Source organism: Labrus bergylta, chromosome 2, assembly GCF_963930695.1.
Source record: "Labrus bergylta chromosome 2, fLabBer1.1, whole genome shotgun sequence".
In the NCBI taxonomy this organism is placed as follows: Eukaryota; Metazoa; Chordata; class Actinopteri; order Labriformes; family Labridae; genus Labrus; species Labrus bergylta.
The window spans coordinates 30430088-30440585 of record NC_089196.1 but is presented as its reverse complement, the minus strand read 5'-3'; the positions used below and the strand labels follow the sequence as shown (position 1 = coordinate 30440585).

The following is a 10498-nucleotide window of genomic DNA, read 5'->3' as shown; positions in this document are numbered from 1 at the left end:
CCTGATGACTTGGAGAGAGGTCTTTAAGATTATTATTATTAGTATAATTGCCATTACCCCCACACTTTCCCTTTTGCAGAGAGGGAGACAGAGAAAGAATATCTCTGCCCTTAAGCTGAACAAATAATTATTAGAGACAGGAAACAAACAGACGACCGTCCCTCACTCACACACACACACACACACCTTAGCATAGACCCCCTCCTGGCGACCCTCATTCCCTCCGCCGCCCTCTTCGTGCAGTAATTTATGCAAAATTAATTGATACATCTTTTATAATTGATGTGCTGTAAACTTAATGAGTAATTTATGTAATTAGTCAATTAAGGATAATTCCAGCATATGTTCCGCATGCCCAGAAGGTGTGCTTTACAACTAGTTATTTGTCCAGGAGTTTGGCGCTGCCGTAGACTACCTAATTAATTTTGTTATGCAGATCAGCCACGGTGTCTATTTAACGGGCCCCCTTTGTGAAAACAGATTTAATATTGATCTTTCCCGGGCGTTTTAAAGAGGATGCTTTTTTACCCGCGTTGGCCTCGGAGGGCCTCGGAGTTTCCAAACTCATTTTTCAGGCGCGGAGGAAAAACAATCACGCAAAGAACACAATAAAAACACACACAAAAAAACGGCTGTCTTCATTTTCACGAGGAGGAGCAATAAAAAAAAGAAGTGATTTCCCTTGTAATTCCATGATGTCTTTAAAATATGCTCTCCGTCGACACAGCTGACCTTTTTGAGTGGGCTTAAAGGGCTGAGCCATAACAGGGGGGGGGGGGGGGGGGGGGGGGGGGATACAGCGGCTAATTAATTGACACAGTTTTGAATATTCATAGCTAATACAGCGAGCTTGCCCTTAATTACATTGTTGGACTTCTCTCCTAGGAGGCTAAATCACGGAAGGCTTAATTATTGTAATGTATTCGGGGGCCCACTGGGGGCAGACGGGGAAGACAGGAGCCGTCAAGGACCCCAGTCATGACACCTGGCTGCAGAAATAAATAATAAAAAATTAAAAAAAATCCCGGGGAAAGGGAGCAGCTTTTGTTGTTTCCTCCGCTGAGCAAGAACTCCGAGCAGGGGATGAAGTTTGTTTACATCCTTGTAGGATTCACCGGAGAGTGTTTGAACAGACAGACAGCCGCCGGACTCCCCTCTCAGCAATTAATCAACAACAGCCCCCCCCCCATCTCTCCCTCTCTCTCATTGTACAAGTGTGTGTGTGTTTATGTGGGAGTGTGTCTGTGCAGAAGAGGGGTAGCGCACTGAGTATTGTGCGCAAAGGAAGACATGATTTATTGTTTGCAAAGTCTGAAAGTGCACTCGAGCAAATTTAACAAAGAGGTTGTATTTATATTCCTTTCTTTATGTGAAAGTTATTTAAGACGGAACATCAAATCCATTTTTTCATGTTTATTTTCAACCATTGCGAGACCTCACTGAAGAAATAGCAACATCATTTTTTTTTTAGACTACAGTGATTTTTATTATTGTGTTTTTATGTTGTGCTTTTTATCTGCTGTTTTTATGTTGTTTAATTAATATTTCTGTATTTTTTAAATTTGTGCTGCCACTGTCAAGAGCTGCTAAACCCTTTCGTTATTTTTATACAATCGACAAGAAAGATCTATTCTTTTTATCCTGTTCTAAGAGCATCTTGATTATAGGCTAAATGATCAGAAATGATTGTAATACAGCAAACAAACAGTTATTTGACACTGATTGACTGCCCCTTTTTCGACTGGAGAATTAAAAGGTCAGGGTCAGGAGCAGTGATGGCGTATTTTATTTAGGTACTCGTGGTAAGAAAGTCCCTTTAAATACAGATAAGTCAAATTAATATAAAAAAAAGAATCAGTCGCTGTGTACTCTACGCAGAACTCTTTGATTGGCAAACAGAAGATTAGAAGCAAAAAAATGCACCACCCACTCCTCATTTTTATTCATCTTTTTTTTTTACCCCATCTCTCTGTCTCTCTCTCTCTATCTCACGCGCACACACACACACACACACACACACACACACACACACACACACACACACACACACACACACACACGCTCCTCTCCACTGACGTGTCCCCTCCTAAGTGTCTGGGTAATAGATAATGGAGGCAGCGGCCTGCGGGGGTCTTACAAAAACGGCGCTCAGCGAGTGGGAGCGTCGCACAAGAGGAGAGGAGAGGAGCACACACACACCACACACAGACAGAGAAGCAAACTGGCCCCCTTCAAAACACCTTCAACCCGTCGCTGAAAGACAAGAGGACCTCTCAACTTTTACGCACAGAGACTGACTTTTACGCACGAAGCAGACTGAAAAAAGTCTTAAGGGGAAAAACTTTCTTGGGATGCAGGAGCCCCTTAAGGATCTCACCTGACAGCAGCGGGCCTGCAGGATATATTTATTGATCATTATCAAGACAAAGTTTCCAGATTTTTTAAACTGATGGCTCAGAACTTTGGAGCGGATCCGTCAGACGCAGACTGATGTGAAGACGATCAACTAACGGAACATTTGAAACGACACTTTAAAAAGGCTGTTTTATTCTAATCATTCAAACTTCAAGAAAGCAAAGCAGTCATGCCTCGTCCTGGGAAGAACTCGTACAGCGACCAGAAGCCTCCATACTCCTACATCTCACTGACAGCGATGGCTATCCAGAACTCAACCGAAAAGATGCTTCCCCTGAGTGACATTTACAAGTTCATCATGGACCGCTTTCCGTATTACCGAGAGAACACGCAGCGGTGGCAGAACTCCCTGAGGCACAACCTCTCCTTCAACGACTGCTTCATCAAGATCCCCCGGCGGCCCGATCAGCCGGGGAAGGGCAGCTTCTGGGCTCTGCACCCGGACTGCGGGGACATGTTTGAGAACGGAAGCTTCCTCAGGAGACGGAAGCGCTTTAAGGTGCTGCGCGCGGAGCACATGGCCTGCAAGAGCTCCCCGATGATGCATTACTTCCACCATCACCACCACCACCACCCGGGCAGCAAGCTGGGCCCGGCATCCGCCCATCACGACCACTCGGCCGCGCAGGCCAGCAGCATGGGTCGGCTCCCTCACTTTCAGGGTTATGGGGGGATAACGTGCGCACAGCCCGGCGGGTTCAAACACCCATTCGCGATAGAGAACATTATAGGACGGGACTATAAGGGTGTGATGGCCAGCGGGCTCCCCCTAACCTCAGTCATGCACCACCTTGGTTATCCGGTGCCGCCGCAGCTCAGCAGCGTGGTCAACTCCATGTGGCCGCACGTGGGGATGCTGTCAGAGTCCATGGGGGGCGTGCCCGTGCCCGTGCCGGCATCCTCTGAGTACGCGCCCTTCAGCGTGTCCGCAAAGGGCCTGTACCACAACGCGAGTGGGCAAACCCTGCCCGCCGTCCCAGTGCCGATCAAACCCACCCCGTCCCTGGGGCCCGTGCCCGGCCTGACGGGGCTGCAGACCGGCCCGGCTCAGCTCTGCTCCCCGGCCTCAGTGATGGAGAAAAGTGATCTGCTGGAGGGCAAAGGCAACCCTCTTCACCCAGCTCTCCTGCTGTCCTAACCGGGTAAATTTTAAGCGGGTTATGTTTTTGCAGAATAACGCCAAGAACAAGGACTTTTGTAATTGCATAAAAATCAGACTGAATGCGCACTAAATGAGCAACATGATAGTTTAATTTAACTGTAGGAGAGTTGGTTAACATTGTACAGTGTCATGATTTTTTTTCATTACACTCATGTTGATTGAAAATCACAATTTATTTGCACAATTTGTGAGTGCATTTACCACATACTGTAATGTGGCACTGATGAATACAATCAAACACGCAGAGACGCTGAACCCAAAGAAAGATTTCACAAAACGTCCGAAATTAGTTCAAAACCCCGAACAAACAACTCCGTTTCTATTTTTTTGCTCTTATTCTATTTATTTCATTTGACTCTTCGGCTTAAATCAAACAGGCCTTCGTGTTTTTAATCAGGCCTGTTGCACTTTTGTGTGTGTGTGTGTAACTTTGCGGTGCATAGAAGATGTTATGCTTGTATGAAAACACTATTTATCTGAGGCTATTTATAAAGAACTTACAACTGGATCAGCTGTGGTGATGTTGTTATTTCAATACTTATTTTTTCTTCATATTTAGAAGGAGTGTTTTCGGGGATCATTTGAACTTGAGAGATGTCACTGAACTCCTGAATTCATTTAAAAAACCGCAAATTGATCCCAGGGGGGGGAAACCAATACGTTTCAAGAGTCTGACGGGTGAGGTTGAAAAATGCTTATTTTGGCGTGAGAAAGAATTCCTTCCATACCCACAGTAAGAGTATCTTACATGTCCTGCTCACATTACAGTCAAAAACAGGAGATAAAACAAATTAAATACCATATGTAATGCATTTATGATCTATTGGATTTATTACATTTTAAAGCAGCATTTTGCATCCTAAATTAATTGAGATATGCCATGTACTCTTTTAACTTAAAATGTGGCTTTAACTGTGTGGCATACATTTATTATGTATTATGCAGCCTGTGATCATCCAGAAATTTGACATAAAAAAAAAAAAAAAATCAAGTGCAAGGCATAATTGAGCTGCCAGGAGGACTCACTTAAAGAAATGTGGAACATCTTTCTCTTACACATACGATCCCCTGGGAAGGATTGGATGCATTTGTATGAATGGATTTAGAAGTAGATTGGTATAAAAATGTGCTTTCTGAAGTTTATCTGTTGAACATATAGGTTTTTAAAAAATTCAAAATAAAGATGATAAAAATTATAAAGTAATAAAATGTGTATGCATGAGCCACATTTTACTAAGAGAGATGTCAAACCATCATCTGCATATTATTATTGCATAACCTTTAAGGTGCATGCATCAACACACCTGTAAGGGAAATATGAGTAAACGCATGATGTGTCAGGAGAGGTGTGTATGATTCTTACAAGACAGGGCATGATGTTATTTCCAAAGTTCACCTTTCAACATGCGTTTTTAAAATGTAAAATAAAGAGGAAAATGGAAGTTAAATTTATAATAATAATAAGGAAAAAAAGCCTTAACCATACCCACACTTTACTCACAGAGAAGTTTGGAATGACGTTATGCTCTTATTTTCACACACACATTCTTGCAGGTGCATGCACTATCACTCCTGAAACGGGTGTCTGAGTTGATGCATCATTTGTAAGGAGGAGAGGTGTGTATGATCTTCAAAAGAAATGTTATTTATGAAGTATACATCTTTTCTACTTCAGTTTCAAAATTTAAAAAGTAGGGGAAAATAATCATTATACTAAAAAAAAAAAAAAAAGGGCTGAGCCTAACTTAACTTAAAGCCATGTTTAGATTGAAGTACCCCCATCATTCTTCACACACACATTCTTGTGGGTATACAGTATGTGCATTATCACACCTATGGTGGGTTCTTGTGTTGATGCACGCTGAGTCAGGAGAGGTGTGTATGATCTCTTTATAAGACGGAGCAGCCGTCACTCTGACCTGCAGCTTCACAGCTTCAAAAGCAGGCGTAGCGGTGGGATCAAGTTTTTTTGCTCTTTTGTTGGCTCCTTTTAAACACGGCTTTGAAGCGTCTCCTCTCCATGCAGCAGCACGAGCGCCAGGTTCAGCCCCCCCCCCTGAAAATGACTTATATTCAACCCTCCCGTCCCCTGTTTAGCATCCCAAAGGCTCCCAACAGCCGACTGTATTGTCACACCAGCCCTCTGAACAAATAATTGAGATGCACCAGCGGCAGAGAGGCGTGGGAGTGAAGAATTAAAACCTATTTGTTCCCCATTTGCTAACAAGCAGAGGAGCATTTGATTGGGGATGGAAAGCTTGTTGTTTATCATTTGAAGGCAGAGTTTGGCCGACTTTTGTCCTCTCTATAATTTCTTTATTGCACCTAAATCGACAAAGGTGATCTCCTCTTATATCACATTTTCACACACACTCTCTCTGCAGGGTGTCTGTGATTCCTAGTTACAGGGAACTGAAATTTCAATGAGATGACTTAAGTGTCTACATGAAGAGTGTGTGCCTCTGCCTGCCTGCCTGAAAGTGTGTGTGTGTGTGCTGCTTTAATTCCCTGATCAGCAGGCCTCGGTGTCTTTAATAGCCCTCACTGCATTAGTGTATAATTAAATGTCACTAATTAAGACACAATAAGAGGAGTAATAATGCAGCCATTATTACCCTCCATGATCTTCTGTCCTCACAGCACAAGACTTCGGGGGCCTCTGAAAATCACAATAACACACGAGATCCCCTGATGTGCACACGTGTTTATGCACAGGATAATAGGTGTAAATGTTGCCGTTTATTTTAGAAGAGGGGCCCCTGTGTCGTGTCAAAGTCTCTCTGGAGCAGGCTGGAAAATAAAAAAGGAGAGACATCAGAGACGCTTTGGGCATAGTGGTATGTAGGCTCCATTACTGCGTTAGATTTCATTATATACCTCTCTGTTTTGTTTTGTGTAAAAATAAAACTTTGTCTTTGTTGTGTTGATTAAAAAAGGTAATTTAAGTAATGTGATTGTAGCTCATTTCTCAATTTTTTAGATTTAGTTTTTTTATACTTTTATTGGAGAGACAGGACAGTGACATGCGGGAAAATATCCACAGGTCGGATTCAAACCTAGGTCGCCCGCATCGAGGACTAATGCCTCTGTACTTGGGGCGCACAGACTAACCACTTGGCCACCGGCGCCATGTGACAGTTGTTCTTATGAGGAGCTGCTGCACTGTGAGGTTAGTTGTACCTCCACCCAGACATGCAAAATTCATTCTGAGCGATCTTCTCTGAACTCGAAGGTAATAAATGTAATTATTAAATGAACTTAACTAAAGAAAAAAAAAACTGGTTTACAAAATGTTTACATTCACTCATTCCCAAACATAATAGGTAACTTGAAACATATTCATTCATTCCACTTGTATTCTTTGACCTCTGACCCTGCATTAGAGGTGACGTTTTAACCTTTGATCCTGTCTGAAAGTGTCTGAACACCTTTTACTGTTTTATCGTCCTGTTGGTTTCTCATCAGTCTCTCTGTTGTGTTGTATTTATGTTTGATGAGGCTCACTGGTCAACTTTTGTTGCTTTTAAATGTGCTTATTAAAAACATTAGGATTAGAATGAATCCTGAATGGACACCTTTAAAAATGGCCTAAAACTATTTCGGGTATATAACAGTAAATTATTAATAATGTAAATGTTAAGAAAGTTGCTATAGTGTCGTGTCTCACATCAATCTTACAATCACAGAAGAGTGAAAGAGTTTGATTTCTTCAAAGACACAACCTACTGTCGTCCTAAAATAACAACAAATCTGAATTATTAACGTACGATGAATTACTGCAAAAATAATTTGAAAAAATGTTGAAACAGATTGAAATCTTCTATCAAATAAAAACTATGACTGTGATAACTTAAACCTGGAGACTTGCAGAAAACTCACAAAGAGTCAAAGGCAATTGTATATTGATTTCTAAACTGCTTATGTATACTGAATATTTCCAAGCACACAATTTAAAACAAATAAACAATATGTAACTCATGCTTAAGTACATTTAAAATAACACAAGATGCTTGTGCCTTAAGAAAACAATAAGCAAGCAGTGAAGAAACCCTTGAGCCTGATTATGTCGAGGGAACGACCGTTATGGGATGTTTGGGTCCGATACCGATATAAAGGAGAGAAGAAAATCTGATACCACTTATATACACTGTATATATTGGCCGATATCTTTCTTGGATCTATCTTCGATCTTTGAATAGATATCGATATAAACCCACATTCATTGTGTTGATCAATCAAATGCAGTTATCAAACACTTGTGGAAAAGATTAATAATGAAAACAAGACGCTCACTCAGGTAACTGAGCATGTCAGTGCATCAGCGCTCGACACTCTAGAGAGCGATGATCCGTATAGCGCCCTCTGCTGGTGACAGAGAACTGCTCATGTTACGCAATGAAATGACAGGTGAGTTAATCTCGTAATATCGGCGCATATCTGCGACAAGTAGCCGATACGATAGTCCCTTGCTGATATTATTGGCTGGCTGATTAATCGGTCGGGCTCTAGTTAAGTCCTCTCATATGTTACATAACACACGTGGCCTTTAGTTTGGGATAAGATACAGATAAAGACTCGCAACACTATGGCTCCCAAATACTAATTTAAACTTTAATACTAATTCGAACACAACGTTTTGAGCCCCGACTCGACTCTTCCTCAGCTGGCGTCCCACCCATGAGCGTGGACATAAAACATGGGGCAAATTAGATGGAGCTTCTAACTTAAACCATCTTGTCTTGCTCCAGGAACCTGGAAGTTTAGTTTGGGTTGTCATGATACAAGGATTTTAAAGTAGAAGGCGCTTCAGCCCCTCCACAGATTGGAGGTCGATGCTCTCGGAGAAGGACTGAAAACGTCAAAAAATAATTCAAAGGACTCGTTCACACAGGCAGAATCCAAAGAAAGTACCGGAGCACACTGAATCACTAAGGTGCAAAGGACAAACGTTTTGACACTGCGTCTTCCTCAGAGTCAGAACAAGGATTGTAAACTTCAATATGAGACTATCAATACCTGCTTTGATACCATGATAAAATAATTAAAGTTCTAGGCACCCCATATTGGGTCATTTCTCGTTTTATTATCAACAAATTGCAAAAGAAATCTCCTTCAACATGTCTATACTGAACACAACGTTGTGAAACCTTTTTGATGGATTCTTTCCTCTCCAATTTTTTTTAAATTTTTTTTTAAGTTTTGGTACTTTTCCATATTAGCGTTCTTTAAAATAAAAGGGATTTTATCCTTTTTGTATCGTGTTTTTTAAAACATGTGGTATTGGAGAAGTATCAAAGTATTCAAAAATGTTCAACCTAGATTAGATTAGAAAACTTTATCGATCCCCAGCAGGGAAACTCATTTGTCACCTGGTCAGTTCATACACACAACAAACAATATCGACAGTACACAACAAGTAAATAAATAACAAACACCACTGAAACCATTTGAATAATCATGTACAGCCACGAGTCAGAAACACAACTAAAAATGTTAATTTCAATGTCGGACTGCTGCAGGAACAAAGGACCTCCTGAGCCGTTCAGTGGAACATTGAGGCATCACTAGTCACTCACTGAAGGAGCTTCAAAGATCATAACAGTTTTAAGTTTGGTCCTCATTCTCTTATGAACAGTGGTCTCAAGTGAGTCTGGGGTAATGCCAAATTACAGAACCAGCTTTTTTAATCATCTTATTTATCCTGTTTTTATCATCCACACAGATGCTGCCACCCCAACACAGCACAGCATAAAAAACATAAAGAAGACTCTTGCTAATTTCAAAGGATCTCAGCTTCCTTAAGAAGAAAAGTCTTAACCTTAACCTAAGCCCTTATTGGGGGAGAGAAACCCAGACAGTTTAGTTTGTGCACTGTCTGGTAAACATGTTTTTGGGTCTGTTTTTAAGTTGTTTCTTTAACAAGCTGACGTCCTCTCATCCATTAAAACAACCCACAAAGCCTATAGAGGCCTTACAGAGATATGATGGTGATATTTTATTTTAAGCTCCTGTAGGGAATTTTCTGTTTGTGCCCGTTTGGAGACTCCCTGTCTCACACTTAAATAAAATATAAATCAAGTATATCCTCTGAAAATAACTCTGTGAGTCATGACTGTCTACAATGGGTGTAACACCCGAGTCCCACTGTCTGTGATGCTTTCAGAGTTTTCAGAGTCCTATCTTCAGTTTGTTTACATCGTCGGGACGGCTGGCTGACTCCTCCCCTCGTGTATAAAAGTTGTTCAATTGAGGGACTAGAGAAAAGAAGAATAACATACTGTACTCACTGCTTAACTGTGTTTCTAGATCACGCTCATTTCAGGTAAATTTACATGCAGTGTGAAGATACCAGCATAATAAAGATCGCTAGCATTAGCATGCTAACACAACAATGCAGCGCGAGTTGTTTTGGTTTCATGCTGGTGCTCAAGGGCGACATCTGCTGGATCAAAAAAAATCGCATGTGTGATCTTTTCTTGATGTGTAAGAAAAGATCTCGTCTTTTGTTGAACATTTAAAATCTTTATTTTGGAGGATGTAAAAAAAATGGCTGCTTCAGTAGCGTGTACTTGTCTTACACCGACCCTGCAGCAGCAGCAGTTACAAGAATTCAAAATGACGATAAAGAAATCGTCGGTTTTGTTGCAGATGGTCTTGTTTGCTCTAAAAACTCCTCACAGGAGCTTCACACAACACAAACGTGGTGAACTATCAGCGCTGCTACAATAAGTATGAAACACTAACACAAGAGGAGTCTGTATCCCCGATAAAAAAAACAAAAAACTGTTCAACGTGTGAAATATGATTTTTTTAAATGAGTAATGGGAGTCTTATGAATGAATAAAACATTTGGGTCAGAGGTGTTTCACCGTCAGCCCTCAGACACAGAAACGTTACGCTCTTGAATAGACGATGATACAT

The 10498-nt window shown here is 41.3% G+C and overlaps 1 protein-coding gene across 1 annotated transcript; it reads left to right on the top strand.

Moving 5' to 3' along the window:
* The first annotated feature begins 2158 nt into the window (after positions 1 to 2158).
* Positions 2159 to 4188, top strand: foxb2 (forkhead box B2). Its single transcript, XM_020656106.2, has one exon. The coding sequence runs from the start codon at positions 2585 to 2587 to the stop codon at positions 3551 to 3553; it is 969 nt and encodes a 322-aa protein (XP_020511762.1). The 5' UTR covers positions 2159 to 2584; the 3' UTR covers positions 3554 to 4188.
* The last annotated feature ends 6310 nt before the right edge of the window (positions 4189 to 10498 follow it).

What these genes read in the sequence shown, in the direction of transcription:
- foxb2 (XM_020656106.2), top strand. Translation starts at nt 2,585, where the DNA reads ATGCCTCGTCCTGGGAAGAACTCGTACAGCGACCAGAAGCCTCCATAC.